Below are 17,766 nucleotides of genomic sequence, written 5' to 3' on the forward strand. Positions count from 1 at the left end.
TGCAGGAAAAGCCTTGGTGCTGTTGTGAAAGGTCTGTCTTCTGCCTCCTTTCAGCCCCCGTAGCTGTATCTTTTCACCCCACATTCATCATTCCTACCCACAAGTCCCGGAGTCTATCTTGTAGCCCCTTCCCATAGACCTTGCCCTCAGCTGGCTGCAGCTGAAGAAATGTAATGTGTTGTATCTCTTGGAGGCAGAGAGGGGAGGGCTTTCTGGAGCTTCAGAAATCTTGAGGAGTCAAACAGCGCAGGGACTGGACGTAGTGCTTCTAAATTGGACTGAAGGGGGCGGGGTGCGTTCTGATACCGTTTCAACTCATTCTATGAAGGCAGCTGCCCCCTGTTCAGTCTTGCCCAAAGATTTCCTCCAGGGCACAACTGCATTTTGATGGAAGTAAGGATTAAAACACTCATATATTAGGAACGTGGGCAGCCTGTGCAAAAAAATGTAGGATTCAGATAGAACGAGGTTCAAACCCTGGCTACGTCTCTTACTTTATAACCTTAGGAAAGTTCCTGGTATCCTTCTGGGTCTCAGTTTTCTCACATGTAAAATGAGGATAAAGATATTTGGCAAGAATTGTGAAGAGTAATACACGAAATAGCAGAATGCCTGGCATATGGTGAGTGGCGAGAGAGTTCTAATTCACGTGAATTAATACATTTAAGAGAGCCCAGATCTAGATGAACACAAAGGGAAAATTTTAGGGGGTGGGAGTAGTTCTGGGCATTCTCATTGTCTGTATTGTTAACTCTCGAAGCTCAAGATCTAAGGTAAGTGACTTAGAGAAACATGGTACCAATGTGAATTCTAGTGAACAATGCCTCCTTTAACTCTTAAAAGTATCCTGATCTGAAAAACCAATGTGATAGTCACCTACACATGGAGAACGTTGGCCCCATCTCTTTTTAGTTCAGTGAAATATTTTACTAGCTACTGGTCTTCTTGATCTTTCCAGTTGTCCAGGATCCCGGACACCCCAAAAGCCAATAAATTAAACTGCGAAAATACCTGCTTCAATATGCTTTCCATCACATACTTTTGGAGGGACAACTCTAGCTCAGGATCGGACTCCAGCATGCACGCAAGCCTCAGGAGGTCTAAGAGAGCAGAAGGAGGGGCAGGGTCAGAAAAGGAAGTGTGGTCTGCAGTGCTGGGGACCGGAGTCTCCTAGTCCCCATTCCCTCGGACAGTGGTCTTTATGGTTCAGTCAGGGGACTCTGGGATACCTAGCAGTCAAGCAGAACCAAGGGAAATCCAATGAGGATTCTTTTTTTTTTTTTCTTTAATTTTTAAAAAAATGTTTTTATTTTGTTTTTGAGAGAGAAAGAGAGATAGACTGAGTGCGAGCCATTCTTGAATTTTGTTAAATTAAGTACATAGCAAACCAATGGGGGAAAATTATTGCATTTTCTCCCTCAATAGCACAAAAGAATCAGACCCGCCATTGACAAGATAAAACATATCTTCTAGGGAGCACCTGGCTGGCTCAGTCAGCAGAGCATGGGACTCTTGGTCTCAGGGTCTTGAGTTTGAGCCCCATGTTGAGCTCCACGGAGCCTACTTAAAAAAACAAAAACAAAACAAAAAACAAAAGCCCATATCTTCTGGACAAAAGAAGGAATTGTGGTAAAGATTCTAGTCTGGCTGGAATCCCATGTGAGTACTGGAAATTAAGAAGAAATGATATGAAACAGACTGTGGAGAGAGGCAAGGGAGCAGGAATTATAAAGGTCTAGGCTACTGTAGTGGCAACGGTTATGGAGAGGTATGTGTGCCTGTAGTAAAATAAAGACTTTGGCTGGTATTTGTTCCTGGTACCTGGGAAGTAACTTCTAAATCTTTGGACTTTTTCAAGTAATGGGATTGTCTTTGTTCATCATGGTGGGCCCTTTGGACCACAGCTGAATTTATGCTAATGAGGTCTCAGGATTGGGCTAGTTGTGCTGGAAACACCAACCATGTGAGGAAAGGGTGGGGACTTTGAGCCATGTGATATAAGCCTGACCTCTGACCCCTGAAGAGGGCAAGGGGGCCGAAGGTTGAGTTTAACCACATGGCCGATGATTCAATCAACCATGCGTTCTTAATAAAACCCCAATAAAAACTGAACACCCAAAGCTTGGGTGAGCTGTCTTTGGTTGGTAGTCCTACAATGATGTACAGGGAGGGTGAAACATCCTGAGGACACAGAGGCTTCATGTTTGGGGCTCTCCAGATCTTACCCTATGTGTCTCTTGATTTGTCTGGTCCTGATTTGTGTCCTTTACAATAAAACTAAAATCATAAGCATAGCACCTAAGATCTGTGAGTCACTCCAGTAAATTATTGGGAGCACTGGGCGGGGGGGACCCCTAGATTTATAGACAGTTGGTCAGAAGTGCAGGTGGCCTGGTGATCCCGGAGCTTGCCGCTGGTGTCTGAAGTGAGGAGAGTCTTGGAGAGAACGTAACCCATGAAATCTGTGCCAAGTCCAGGTGGTTAGTATCAGAATTGTATTGTGACACCGCAAAGCCCAAAATCAAGCCTGAAGGAGCCCTTTACTGAAGGCACCATTAAGATCTGGGAGATGGGATGAGGTAAAGCTTAAGGAGTATCACTGGACTTTCTCCATCTCTGGAGATTTTGAGTTCTTGGCCTTTCCTGGTCAGTTTTCCTACCGTTTCCCCCCTACCCCACCTCCTGCCCCATTACATAGTGCAGCTTAGTACAAGTACAATCTACTACTCGTGATGTTCAAAATATTTATGACCCGGATGTAGATGACGAAAAAGAAGGCTGATTCAAAGATGTTTCTGGGGCACCCGGATAGCTCAGTCGGTTAAGCGTCCGACTCTGTTTCAGCTCAGGTCATGATCTTGCCCTTTTGTGAGTCTGAGCCTCGCATCGGGCTCTGCTATGACAGTGCAGAGCCTGCTTGGGATTCTCTCTCTCTCCTTCTCTCTCTGCCCCTCCCCTACTCACGCTGTCTCTGTCTCTCTCAAAATAAATAAATAAACTCAAAATAATTAAAGAAAATATGTTTCTGAAGTTTCTGGCTTGGAGGAAGAAACGATTCCTAGGGAAAGGTAAGTGGCTCGGTGTTCAGACCTTGTTGACCTACATTTCTAGGCCCAACATGGAGCTGCTCCAGCCTGTGGTACCACGTCAGCAAACTGAAACTTCAGAACTTTCAAGTCCCCGGAAATGCCTCACTTGACCGGAAATGCAGTCCGTCTAGCCAGGCAATCCCCAAATGCCAAGCCAACTCTTGGTCTTCTCACCCCAAACGAGGTTGACTATGCGCCCCACCACCCCCCCCGTCAGATATTTTCTGTCTGTCACTTCCTTGTTCCTTATTCTTTCTCTTATAAAAGTTTCTTGCCTTCCACCCCATTTTGCGGGTCTCCACAAGGAGACTGTCCACACCTCATGAAGCATCGAAGTTTGTTTGCATCACCCAGATTGTCATCTTTAACCATTTTTTAACAACGTGTTAACGTTTGAGTACCTGTTTGACATCCAGTGAAAATGACCCATGGGCAGTATTTTTAGGGGTCTAGAAATCGTGACAAAAGTCTGGGCTGAATTCCGGCACTTGGGGCTGGGTCTTATGTGGGGCAAGAAGCTTGCAAAACCATGAGTAGTGCCTCCTTAAATTTCATGCCCTAGGCTTCCCTTTTTCCTCACCCTAGTCCCAGCCTGCTGGGAGTCCTAGGGAAGTTAAGCATGGATACGTAGAATAGGTCTCCAAAATGTGAGCAGAGAAGACTGGGGGGTCAAGGACAGATCCCTAGAATTACCAACATTTAAGGAATGGGAAGGAGGGTAAGCAAAGTCACTGAAAACAGGTGGCTTAAGGTGTAAAAGCAAAACTAGGAAACAATATTCTGGAACCCAAGGGACGAGAAGAAGGTATGTCCATAAAAAGAGGGTAACTGAAGACCAACCAGCTAGGATGAGGCCTGAAGAGAGGTCATCTGCTTTGGCAAGTTTGATGGTCATTGGTGGCCTTGACCTAAACAGTCTCAGTAGACAGAAGAAGTGGCTAGAAGCTAGACATCAGGGGCTCAAGATGGAAAAGTAGGTGAACACTACCATGCCACCCCCGAGGCATATGCAATTTTCACCCAAGTTTATTGGGTGAATAAATAAATGAGAAGATAGGAGGAGGCACAGACATATAGATCACTCTTCTGAGAACTTTGGTGGTGAAAATTAGGAGCAGAAAGTAGGGTTTATAGAAGTTTTATTTTTCCTTTTATCATGCGGCAGACTTGTACATGTTTAGAAGGTAAGGGAGAAGAGTCATTGCCAAAGCAGAGATGGACGGCCTGAGGAGGGTTATACTTGGAATCACGGTCATGAGGAATGGGAGGAAGGTCCCCTTTGTGCACCGCTGGGAGCTGTACTGAGGAGGCCGGTCACTTATAATAGAGCCCTTGGCATTGGTTAAGACCCTACTGAGCACTGGTAGAGGCCAAGGCTCTTGTCCATGGAGCGTACTCACTTTTATGGTCACCAGAAGGGTAATAATCCATGAAAGTCATACACTTGGTGAAAAATTCATCAAAGTTAAAAGTAGAAGGCGGCTTTAAGAAATTCACCTAAATGAAGAAAAAAAAGAGAAGTTTTTTGGTTATTCTGAGGATTTTCTGGTCCTTTGAATATAATTGCTCAGCACAAAGGGCAGGGAGTATGCTCTTAAAATGTCCAGGACATGTTAAATGGAGATTGGCATACTGAGACAACCGAGATCTATAATTTGGATACGATCACACTAAAAGTCTCTCTGACTAGTCCTCAAGATCTCAAATCTTCAGTGTATATACAGAAGGCCTCACCAGGGCTCTCACCCGCGTGCTTTCCCACTCTTAGAATTTCCTTCTTTTTTTTTTTTTTTCCTTCGTAACATTTCAATTTAAGTAAAACCCGGCAAAACTATGTATCATTTCTTTCTTCTAAGTATAAAAGGACATAGGGGGTTGATGCCCACAAATGTAGTGGGGAGCATCACCAGTAAGAAGATTCATACCAGGATCAAGAACCCCATTGGTACGATACATGGAGAATGGTACAACCTCATTTTTGTAGTATTCTTGTCTCCCGCCCCATGTGAGCAAACCCTAGTCCAATAATGAGAGAGTGTCAGGCAAAACCAAATGGAGGGACATTCAACAAAGTGGCCAATATACTCTTCTTAGGTGTCAAGGTCACATGAAGGCCAGGAAACACCGAACTGTTAGAGACTGCAGGAGACTCCGTAAAAATGACAACGAAATGCAGTGCGAGATCGTGAAGAGAAACCTGAACATTCCACCTAGGGTATTAGCGGGAAACCGGTGAAGTCCAAGTAAGGCCCTCAAGTAGAGAATAGTATTGCATCGATGTTCATGTTTTCTGGTTTCGACAACTGCACTCTGATTATGAGAGATGCTAACATTTGGGGAAGCTGGGGAAGGGGTATACGGGAACTATTAATTTTGAACTTCTCTGCCGTCTAAACTTAATTAAAATGGAAACAATTCCAGGGCGCCTGGGTGGTTCGGTTGGTTGAGCGTCCGACCTTTTGATTTCGGCTCAGGTCATGATCTCGGGGTCATGGGATCGAGCCCCGAGTCGTGCTCTGCCCTGAGTGTGGAGGCTGCTTAAGAATCTCTCTCTCTCCCCCCTCCCCCACTCGCCCTTCCTCTCTCTCTCTCTCTCTCAAATAAATAAATTAATTAAATTAAAGCAAAACAATTTCTAAGGGTATCCTTAAGGAATGATGGCGTTAGATGGGGAACGGGGCACCGTGAGCCAGCTCGGTCACGCATCCCGGGGGGACACCGCGGGAGGAGTGACGGTGTGAGGGCCGTAGAGCGACGCACAGTGTAGGAGAGTCTCTCGCCTCGGCCAGCAGCTACCCGGACCCTCCCCCTCCTCTCCGTTGGCCCTGCATCCATTCCTGGTGCAGCTGGTGGCACGGCCGTCCTCCCTGCTACACACGCTCAACGTCCAGTGTCGCTGAGTGACCATATCCCAAGGACAATTCTGCTTATAGTTGGTCTTCAGCTTCACCGCAGTGTCTGCGATGAGGCAGGGCTGTAGGGCGTCTCTCTTCCCTCACTAAAGGGCTGCCCCTCTCCCTCCACCCCTCCCCCTTAGTGATCCCTCGCCCTGAGTTAGAAGGGTGCTAAGTAGCGACACCTCCGACGACACCCCTCTGCTTCTAGGTCGGCAGGGGACCCTTCCTGTTCCATAAGCAAGGGCACTGGCACACCACAGGCCTCCACACCCAAAGTCCGCATCCTTAGCACAGAGCAACCTAATCATTTCCTCCTGAATGCTGGGCCTTGGCTCCTGGCCTGAAGCCTGTAAGTGTAACTCAGGCTGACGCATCCGAGAGTCTCCAGGCCAGGAGCTTCATGGGACCAGCCTTCCCAGTGGTCTTCCTGACGGGGTGGTATGGGCGGGGGTGGGGGGGGGGGGCGGGGACAGCCCTGGCACAGACCGATGGAACTTTCTGCAAGCAGCAGAATCGTACCTACCTTAACTGCTCTCTGATCTGGAATCCTCTCAATTTCGATCATGCTCCGGTCACAGAGCTGCCAGCAGTTTGGTGACAGAATGACATCGTTCATCTGTGCCATGTTCTGGGCAAGGCGCACGTCGTCCACCGCCTGACCGATCACCAGAAAGAAGTTGCGTGTCTCATCTCCAAAGACCAGCATGGTGATGTGGCCAGCAGCCAGTCCTGGCAAGAAGGCCCGCACAAGAATTTCCGGGTTATTTCCCAGCGGCGCTGGTTCTTGGAACAGTCAGAATCGACCTCCGAGCAAAACGGAGGTTCTGAAACTTTACGCAGGAATCCGAGAATGCCTCTGTGGGCCCAGACCTTCCAAAGCTCCTCTCTTGTCCCACGGCTAGAAAGTCAGCTACTAGTTTTCGCCTGTCCTTGACACTTAACTCTCTAGAAGGCCCGATCAGTCCCCAAAGTTATTTTCTTTTCTTCAATGTATTTGTACTTAAGAACAGCAGAGATCAACTTTAGTAATTCCTTTTGGAGAGGATTTGCATTTTACCAGAGATTGAGGCTTTCATTGAAAAAGAAACCAGGGGTGCCTGGGTGGACCAGCTGGGTAAGCATCCAACTTCGGCTCAGGTCGCGATCTCACAGTTCGTGGGTTTGAGCCCCGCGTCGGGCTCCGTGCTGACAGCTCAGAGCCTGGAGCCTGCTTCAGATTCTGTGTCTCCCTCTCTCTCTGCGTCCCTCCCCCTCATATTCTGTCTCTCTCTCCTTCAAAAATAAACATTAAAAAAATTTTACTTCAAAGATAAATAAACATTAAAAAAATTAATGTTTATTTATTTTTGAGAGAGAGACAGAGTACAAGTAATGAAGGGGCAGAAAGAGAGAGAGAGAGAGAGAGAGAGGGAACACAGAATCTGAAGCAGGTTCCAGGTTCTGAGCTGTCAGCACGGAGCCCGACGCCAGGCTCGAACCCACGAACTGTGAGATCGTGACCTGAGCCGAAGCCGGATGCTCAACCGACTGAGCCACCCAGGCAACCCCCCCCCCCTAATTTTTTTTTTTTAAAAGAAACCCTCAAGGTTGAATCTCAGGCAAGAGCCGGAGGGGAAGAGGTTGAAGAAAAGGAGTAGGTATTTTGACAGTCAGGTGTCCCATCCCAACAATGTGCCCTCTGTTTTTAAGTTGAGAGTTAAAGGTTTTGGTACCAGAGCAACAAAAGACAGAATGTTGCAAAATGTGACAGGTACACAAAATGTACGTATGAACGTATCAACTATAAATGATACATTATATTTATATATATATATTTATATATATATATATTTATATATTAGGGATAGTTCACTAATTTGGATGTAAATTTAAGAAAATAAAAAATAAAATACATTATATTTATATATATACATACATAAAATACATACAAAATAAAAAATAAAATACATTATATTTATATATATACATACATTTATACATATAAAAAATATAAATACATTATATATATTTATATATTAGGGATAGTTCACTAATTTGGATGTAAATTTAAGAAAATAAAAAATAAAAATAAGTGATACATAGTTCTTTTAAATGACTATCACTGACAGCGGTAAGACCTGAGAACAACAGCAGTAATGGTAATAATGAAGAGTATTTCATGGAGTGGTTATTCTGTGCCAGGTACTATACTATTTCAATTTACTTTTCGTAAGAGCCTCTGAGGTAGATCTTAAGATTCGCCCAAGTTCTAAGGGGTAAATGAGGTAGCCAAAACTCATTCTGGTTAGCTTAATTCCCAAGTTCAGGACGTGATAGGCGGGCTGAGCCACTGTGTTCCACCCCATTCTATGTCTTCTCTTGGGGAGAGAGTTTCCTCGGGGGTCAGGACCCATGTCCAGATTGCTTTAGCGTCTCCCCTTTCTCAAAGCTTACCTATCTTGACTCGGACATCCAGGCCTTCTTCGGACTCCTGAGTCTCGAACAATCCATGGATCTCCAGGCTACATTTAATTACCACCGTGATAATGTTTTTCAGTTGCCTTCGCTCCACCTTCCACAGGGCGAGTAGTGCATCACCTTGAAGAGACAGATACACGGAGGGCTCCTGCCCCGCCCTGCCCTGGGGATCAGTTGTGTCTGGGGATTCAGACTGTTGTGTCTGAAATCTGCGTAGACACTCTTCAAACATTCCTCAAGGCGCACCTCAGCATTCCTTCCTTACCCCTCCCATCTCCGTGAGCCCCCCTACCTGCAAATTTTAAGATGTCTCCTCCAAAAATCAACACTTCTGAGAAAAGAAGAAAACAAGGTATATCACACTCCAATTCCTTAAAGCTAGTAAGAATTCATTCTTCATCCGTGGAATAGAAATTAGCTCAAGAGAACATTAGTTCAGAGTCTAAACTCATGCTAAAGATGCCTGAAACAAGTCACTTATACCCACTGAGGTGTTTCCTCAACTGTAGAATGCACACAGAACGAGACTAGGACGTGGTCTGTTTCTGTGAATGGGAAGAGACAGGAAGGCAGGTGGGGTTTCTGGTGAGGTCTGAAGACAGTGAGCTATGCCCATGATAATGGAGCGCTTTCTCCTGATCAATGGAACGCTCGAGTGGCACGGGCAAGTGCAGGAATGACAGGACTCCGCACTGCAGTGAGAATCAGGAAACCGGAAAAGCACAACTAAGGTCAGCTTGGGTGTTATTACCAACTTGCATTTTGTTTACGTAGGCTTTACAAGAGACGTGGGCATTGTTTTCTCCTCTGTGTGTGTGCCACAAATTTGTTGAGCACCGCTGTGCTGAGCGGGATGCAAACCGGAAGTAGATACAGTTTCTGCTCTTAAGGAGCATTAACTTTGGTCTAGTTGGGTGCCATTAAGATAATGCTGGAGAACGTAGAGCCCAGTAAGACTAGACCCTGAGTTTACCTTAATGGAGTAAGACTTTTTGCTTCATGAATAGTTCAGATGAAGAATACACACAAGATGGCCGGCAGAGGTTGAAAAGTCAGTTGTAAGTGCTTCCGACTCCATCATTAGAAGACAAAGCACTAATAAGTGAGTTATAAATCACTCACCTGTTCATACAACATTCTCTTAATGACTACGGTGGGGTTATGTCGATGCTCGCTTTTTTTGAGTCATTGAATATAACTAAAGTTCTTTAAATTTTTTTTTTATTTTTTTTTAACGTTTATTTATTTTTGAGACAGAGAGAGACACAGCATGAACGGGGGAGGGGCAGAGAGAGAGGGAAACACAGAATCGGAAGCAGGCTCCAGGCTCTGAGCCATCAGCCCAGAGCCCGACGCGGGGCTCGAACTCGCAGACCGCGAGATCGTGACCTGAGCTGAAGTCGGACGCTTAACCGACTGAGCCACCCAGGCGCCCCTTTAAATTTTTTTTTTTTTAACATTTATTTATTTTTGAGACAGAGAGAGACAGAGCATGAACGGGGGAGGGTCAGAGAGAGAGGGAGACACAGAATCTGAAACAGGCTCCGGGTTCTGAGCAGTCAGCACAGAGCCCGACGCGGGGCTCGAACCCACATACCGCGAGATTGTGACCTGAGCCGAAGTCGGAAGCTTAACCGACTGAGCCACCCAGGCGCCCCTAACTAAAGTTCTTTAAAGGTAATCTCTATTTCAGTGTTTTAACTGGTCCAAAACATTCTGTCCCTCAGTCTGTGTTAGTGAGGCTTGATCACGTTCCTTCACTCGCACGATGTTAGTTTCCAAAAAAAGACTGGTTTCATACACATTTCATGAGGAAAATAAAGGTAAGTGTTCTGTCAGGCTATCACCAAAAAAACACAGGGAAACAATGAATTAAACGTACGTAAGTCAGAAACCCGTGGGGACACTTACTCTCGACTATCGCGCTTATGTAGTGGTTGAGGATTTCCACCAACTGCTCAGCCCCTCGGTCCATGTACATGGCTGTGCTGAACTTCTCAGTCATTGCAGTAAAACCTGTAAGAAATGTCCACCTAGTTTCCTAGGCTGCCTGGAGGAACCAGACAGAGGCAAGACAAGAGGAACTCATTGGAGAGCACTGGGCTCCAGCTCTTCAGAACGGGCAAGGTTTCTTCTCAGTGATCGTCAGCAGCCCCCCTTGTCCATGCTTATTATCTTAGGGGTCAGGGGAGGATGCCAGCTACCTCTTGCCTCCGAATTTCTCACCTTGCACAGGGATGGCCGCAATTCCCTTAGCTGGTCTAGAACTTCCATCCCATGGTATTGAAAACACACAACATGTAAACACTTCTGAAGAGGGGACCAGTTTACCGTTAAGATGTAAACAACATCTGGAGGACCATTTCCTGAGGTCAAGTTTGCCTGGGATATGTATGGGGCTTGGGGACTAGAGTCAGTGCTGTCGGGACACTGGAGTCTAAAGTTCCAGGCATGGGACTGGGGCATCTCAAAGGTTTTCCCATGACTGGACGTGTTGGGTAAGGGGAGACAGGAGGGCCAGGTACACAGGCTGTCCCTCTCCCTCCTGTTTTCTCCGTCGCGATAGCCGTAATAGTGCAAAAGCTCAAAATGGGCCACCCCACTCTGGAATCGAGCTGCGCGTCCACCCACATGAAAGATTCCCTTTGTGCTTGCCTGAAATATCAACAAACATCAGGACTCCATCAAAATAATCCACAGAGGGTCGCTCTGGAGAGAAGTCTCCATAGACGATGAGGTCTGGTAAATGCGCGGCTATTCTGACGATGGCCCGGTCCTGGGATTCTTCTCTTCGAGTGCTCATGTTCAAGGCAAGTGTTCAGGAGTTTATGGTCACAGCAAACAGTCCCCAGATAGACCTTCTGGAAAGAAAAGCTGAGAATGGAGGACATCTGACATACTCATTTACTCATTTTCCTATTCTTTTTTCTCCACCTGCGTTGTACTAAGCTGTGAACGACACTTACTTAAGCGACTGAGTAGTGATAATGCCTGATGTGTGCGGTCATCCTTGAAAAGGGCCACTTTTCTATTCTGACTACCCCTCACACACTGGGCCGCCAACCCTGAGCAGCTGTTACATGAACGAGCACCATTGCAAACAGGATGGGGTGAAAGAGGGCAGCTGAATGAGTCCATCCGTTTTCACGAAGGGATGAGCTGGTCAGTGTGCGAGTCGTGTTGCAGAGGGGCCAGCGGCACTTTTCACTCAGTCTACACCCCTTGTCCTTCTGTCCCCATGGGTCATCCTGCTCTCTCCCTCCCTTTCGTTCTCTCATCTTTTCTCTCTCCTTTTTGAAAACTAAAAAGTGTGGACGTGGGTTTTGTGGGTGGATATTTATACAAAGGTGAGCGGCAAAGTATTACATACAAGCAAGAGATCAAGTGTATTTAAGGCACAGTCTTAAATAAACAGAGGAACGGAATTCAAGGCTGTGTGTGTGTGTGTGTGTGTGTGTGTGGGTGCGCGCGCACGCGTGCACACACACACACACGCGCACAAGGTTTTAAACTGTAAGTAAAAGGAAATGTTGAAATTTCAATCCCTTGCCCAGTTAGTTCTAAGAAGACTAGAATTTCCCAAGGCCTTCCTTTAGCTGTTGGGGCCAATTAAATGTTCATGCCTGGATGTTGTAAAAATCATGCTCTACCACGCTGACGAGAAATAGCATACCCAACATTTTTTCAGAGCAATCCAAGTTCCTGGAATAAGTGATACAGAAAAATAAAAGAGCTTAAAAAAAAAAAAGGGGGGGGGGGGAAGGAACTGTTACTGACCATCAGGGAGGAACTGATTAGTAATTTCAACCAGACATACATAGGTCATATTGGGGTACGTGAGAGCATTAGAAGGAAAAGTGAGACAGTTTTTTTTTTTTAAGTTTATTTATTTATTTATTTATTTATTTTTGAGAGAGAGAGAGAGTGTGTGAGAGAATGTGCACGTTTGCACATGAGTGAGTGGGGGGAGGAGAAGAAGGAGAGGGGGACAGAGGATCTGAAGCAGGCTCTGCACTGACAGCTGAGAGCCCAATGTGGCTCCAACTCATAAACCATGAAATCATGTCCTGAGCCGAAGCTGGATGTTTAACTGACCGAGCCGCCCAGGTGCCCCAAGACAGTTAATATTAGTATTTTTAGCAAACTTTAAAGTGTCTGGAAAACCTCTCAAACTGAGCACTAAATATTAGGTATTGAATGACCTTTAAAAGGAAAAGTCAAACTCAATTGTTAAGTGAAGAAAGATACAGAAATGTGTAAATAGGGTTAAAAAATTAAAACATTCAGTAAAAACCACAGCATGTACCAGGAACAATTAGTAGATCACATTAAGTCAAATAATTTCAGATAGTGAATTTGATAAGTGTTATATGAACTTACAAGAAGGGTGGGAGAAGACTGAATTCCCAGAATAAACTGAGACTTAGGAAAAATGCTTAAGAAAACTTGGAGTTTTAAGCTTTATTAAAAGCAAAGAAATCTTTAAAAGAGGAATAAGGGCAAAGCTTCTGCCTTCTTCACTACAGAGAATTGAAAAGTGTAACAAATATTGCTAAGAAAGAATTGAACTCCAAGCTAAGAAGGTAGTGATAAAGCACCCAGGCATTAAAATTTTTTTTTTAATGTTTATTTATTTTTGAGACACAGAGACAGAGACAGAATATGAGCAGGGGAGGGGTAGAGAGAGAGAGAGAGAGAGAGAGGGAGATACAGAATCCGAAGTAGGCTCCAGGCTCTGAGCGGTCAGCTCAGAGCCCCATGTGGAACTCGAACCCACGAACTGTGAGATCATGACTCTAGCTGAAGTCGGACGCCCAACCAACTGAGCCACCCAGGCACCCCAAGCACCTAGTCATTTTAAATAAATTCAAGGAGCCAGCCCCAGATAACCTATAGACACAAATACTGAAATACTGGACAGATGTAATCTCAAGAACAAGAGAGGAGCTGGAAAACTGGAGGTGGGGACATTCTCTTCTGAATTTCAAAAGATGAGGCTACAGGGGCCCCCTGGGTAGCTCAGCCGATTGAACATCTGACTTCGGCTCAGGTCACGATCTCACAGTTTGTGGGTTTGAGCCCCATGTCGGGCTCTGCATTGACAGCTTGCAGTCTGGAATCTGCTTCAGATGCTGTGCTCCCTCTCTCTCTGCCCCTCTCCGCTTGTGCTCTCTCTCTCTCAAAAATAAATAAACATTAAAAAATTAAAAAAAAAGATGAGGCTACAGAAAACATAGACTGGTAAATATAATGTATCAGTCAGTATAAGCTAGGTCATGCTTCGTTAACAAATACTCCAAAATCGAACGTAAAGAAGGGCTATCTCCTGCTCATTTCTTGCTTGTGCTACGTATCTTTTGTAGGTCTTCTGAGGCTTTCCTCTAGTGATGCCTTCACTATGGGATCCGGGCTGGGACATTCTGGATGTCAAGACAGTGGGAAGAAAGGATTCAAGGGACAGATTCATTCTTAAAGTGTCCTCCCAGAAGTAATATATTTCTCCTTCCACTCACATGACCTTGGCCATGAATTGTGAGAACACAGTTTCAAATAAGTGAAGTGCAATTCTACCATGTGTGACAGAGCTGGCACATTTGTGATAATCCAAATATTTGTTAATACATGAGCACGTAGATAAGCAAGAGGGATTTAAAAGGAGTCAAAATGGGGCGCCTGGGTGGCTCAGTCGGTTAAGCCTCCGACTTCAGCTCAGGTCACGATCTCACGGTCCGTGAGTTCGAGCCCCACGTCAGGCTCTGGGCTGATGGCTCAGAGCCTGGAGCCTGCTTCCGATTCTGTGTCTCCCTCTCTCTCTGCCCCTCCCCCGTTCATGCTCTGTCTCTCTCTGTCTCAAAAATAAATAAAAACGTTTAAAAAATAAAAAAATAAAAAAAAAATAAAAGGAGTCAAAATGGATTCAGAGCCAAGAGCAAAGTTATTTCCTTTTTTGAAGTTATTGAATTTTTAAGTCAAGAGAAAGCTGTAGATAAAGTATATCTTGACTTTAACAAGATTTTAATGGCCAAATTGCTCACATCCTTACGGGTAAGACACAACATTTTAGGAGTGATAAACACATAGTTCTCTGTTAATGCAGTTAACAGTCCTACCTAAAGGACACTGCTTTGTGTTGTAGTATCCATTCAGAGGGGAGCCTCTACGGGCACGCTAGAGCACATCTTTAAAGATGTAATTGGAGAGAGAGCCAAGAGAACTGAATGACAGAATCAGGATCTTAAAATGTCTCCATTGACTAAAATAATAATGAAATTTCAGAAGAATAAAGGCAAAGTGCTATACATAGAATTGTAACAAAATCAAATGCATAGGCACATGGTACGAAAACTAGATTTATTGCAAATTCCATGTTATCTCTTAAAAAACATTTTTATGGGGTGCCTGGGTGGCTCAGTCGGTTAAGCGTCCGACCGGCTCAGGTCGTGATCTCACGGTTCGTGGGCTCGAGCCCCGTATTGGGCTCTGTGCTGACAGCTCAGAGCCTGGAGCCTGCTTCGGATTCTGTGACTTCCTCTCCCTCTGCCCCTCCCCTGCTCATGCTCTGTCTCTGTCTCAAAAATAAATAAAACAATAAAAATAAATAAATAAATAAAAACATTAAAAAAATTTTTAAACAGTGTAAAGTCCCCATCTGAGCAAACTTGGAAAGTGCTGGACTTCCTCGCGAGGGGCACAGCTGCCTCGCCTTCCAGACTGCAGTGAATCTTATCTTTAATGGAAAGATGATCGCTAAGAGTCCATTGTTTTAAATAAGTTGATTTGAGGACTTGGGCAGGTTTTTTTAGGTTTATGATTACCAGGCAAGGAAAGTAGATTCATTTGGCCACGAAAATGACAAACGTATGAGGAAAAACGTAATAAGAAAATGATTTGTCCGTGGGCTGAAGAGGCAAAGACATCTCAAATGAATCCCTGAGAGTTTTTCTTGGGAACGTTCATAAGAAGACAACAATTTCTAATTTAGAAGGCTTAGATTAATATTTACTCTGTGACGCATACCACATTTTAACGTATTGATAGGTGGCCTCAAAACAGCACTGTGGGGGGCACCTGGGTGGCTCAGTCGGTTGGGCGGCCGACTTCGGCTCGGGTCATGATCTCGCGGTCCGTGAGTTCGAGCCCCGCGTCGGGCTCTGTGCTGACAGCTCAGAGCCTGGAGCCTGTTTCAGATTCTGTGTCTCCCTCTCTCTGACCCTCCCCCGTTCATGCTTTGTCTCTCTCTGTCTCAAAAATAAATAAACGTTAAAAAACAAAACAAAAAAAACAGCACTGTGGGGTAGGCCCCACTCCCATTTATAGATACAGAAACTGAAGTTCAGAGAGATTAATTTGCCTTGGTCCACACTGCTGGAAAGCCCAGGTCTCTGGGATTTAAATGTCCACGTTGTTTCTATCACACCTGCTACATCCCATTTGTGTATGTTTTATTTTTGTTTTTGTTTTTTAATATATTATCAAATTGGCTTACATACAACACCCAGTGCTCATCCCGACAAGTGCCCTCCTCAATGCCCATCACCCATTTCCCCCCCTCCCCCATGCCCCCAAGACTGAAAGAGCAAGCAGGCGGCTGAGACCCCCAAAGACATACCGAGAAGGAGTTTCGTGAAAGAAAGGAGTGTGCACTTCCATTCTACTCAAAACTCAGCAGTATCACAAATGAAAATGAAATTAAAGGTCAGTTATATCCATGATGGTTTCTCTAAATACACCCTCTAGAAACTTCTATAGATTTCAGCTTTCGTCCAGTTTTTCACCACTCTGTAAAAACAGGTTTTACAAGAGTCCAAAGAGGAGATATTCTGAACTTCAAGGGATAACATCGTGAGGAAAGCTTGCCAGACCACTCTAGCCAAGGCAACTTGTCCTCTGTGCTATTAGGGCACTTAGAGTCTATAAATGTATTAAATGTGCCTTATTTCCTATTTAAATATCCTTACTTATCTATTGCTCTCTTTATGTCTTCCTGTGCATTGTAAACTCCTCTGTTTTAGAGACCCTGGTCTACGCGTCCCCGTTTCTTCCAGAGCATCTTCCTACCACCCCCCCTTACACGGTAGGCACTTGCTATGTGAGGAGGCTATCAGGTGAGCGGTTGTAGGAGGTAAAGACAGCACGCATCCAGGATAAACAGGATGAGGCCACATTTAAGATCTCAAGTTTCTTTTTTTTTTTTTTTTTGACGTTTTATTTATTTTTGAGACAGTGAGAGACAGAGCATGAACAGGGGAGGGTCAGAGAGAGGGAGACACAGAATCTGAAACAGGCTCCAGGCTCTGAGCAGTCAGCACAGAGCCCGACGCGAGGCTCGAACTCACGGACCGTGAGGTCATGACCTGAGCCGAAGTCGGCCGCTTAACCGACTGAGCCACCCAGGCGCCCCAAGACTTCAAGTTTCTAACCTTACTTAAAAGCCTGACAGAGATATATACATCATGATTATCTATCTATCTATCTATCTATCTATCTACCTACCTACCTACCTACCTAATCTGGGATTCCTAGCCCAAGGATTCCCCACTTTCCTCTAAACTCCAATATCTGTCTTCCCAGAGGGCAGCCCTCACCTTTACCTCTGCAACCGTTCTTTCTACTGACATGCCACATACCTCTTCTTCCTCCAAGGCTGAGGAGAAGCCAGGGCCTGGATCAGGTACTAGATCTTTCGGGGGTGCATTAAACAGGAAAGGGGTCTGGGCGACATTATTCTGAAGCCAGCAGAAGGGCTGTGTCCACTTAGAGCTGACCCACAAAATGACAGTTTTGTCTAAAAGCCGTTTTCCAGGCCACACCCTCATCAGAAGGTCATTGGTTCCCCGCTCACTGACCCTGCTCCTGATTGGCTGGCCCTGCCCTCCCCTCCCCCACCAGTCCCAGTGACCTATTGCTCCTACAGGGACTGGCTCTTTCTGGTTGGCAGGTAGGACAAGTGGGGCAAGGGTCAGGGAGACTGATATGACCCCCGAGTAGTTTTCACGTCTCTTTCTCTGACCTTGTGGAGGGTGGTTGAAATTAGGCAATAGTTTGTAGGTGGTTATTATAAAGCCACGGATCTCCAGAATAAGAAATACCCAATTTGGTTATTGATTATGATTTACCAGGACTATGAAATTTACCAGTTACAATGCATTCAGTACTTAATCTTCAGGCATTTCTGTGAGGCAGATTTTTGTGTGAAGAGTTATGTACCTGTCTTTTTTGATTGGTTAAGTGCACGCTTCTGACCTCATTTACCCCAAAGGTAACTTGTGGCCCAACGTTGGCATTGGATTTGGGTTTCTCAATCCAGTATGACACCGGCAAAA

The 17,766-nt window shown here is 45.2% G+C and overlaps 1 protein-coding gene across 5 annotated transcripts in view; it reads right to left on the reverse strand.

Moving 5' to 3' along the window:
* The window catches only part of ADCY10 (adenylate cyclase 10), a 74,976-nt gene extending 57,745 nt beyond the window's left edge, over positions 1-17,231 (reverse strand). The window contains exons 1-8 of one of the 5 annotated variants that reach the window (XM_060643422.3): positions 17,071-17,231; positions 11,099-11,304; positions 10,355-10,459; positions 8,736-8,774; positions 8,420-8,563; positions 6,510-6,715; positions 4,490-4,586; positions 1,012-1,100 (exon numbers count right to left, since the gene is read on the reverse strand). In XM_060643422.3, coding sequence (XP_060499405.3) covers positions 1,012-1,100; positions 4,490-4,586; positions 6,510-6,715; positions 8,420-8,563; positions 8,736-8,774; positions 10,355-10,459; positions 11,099-11,246 — 828 coding nt within the window. In that variant the 5' untranslated portion in view covers positions 11,247-11,304; positions 17,071-17,231. Of the gene's footprint in view, positions 1-1,011; positions 1,101-4,489; positions 4,587-6,509; positions 6,716-8,419; positions 8,564-8,735; positions 8,775-10,354; positions 10,460-11,098; positions 11,318-17,070 lie in introns of all 5 variants that reach the window. The other 4 variants (XM_060643419.3, XM_060643418.3, XM_060643420.3 and 1 more) reach the window with 4 other exon arrangements.
* Positions 17,232-17,766: the final 535 nt, after the last annotated feature.

Source organism: Panthera onca, chromosome F1 (genome assembly GCF_046562875.1).
Source record: "Panthera onca isolate mPanOnc1 chromosome F1, mPanOnc1 haplotype 2, whole genome shotgun sequence".
NCBI lineage: Eukaryota > Metazoa > Chordata > Mammalia > Carnivora > Felidae > Panthera > Panthera onca.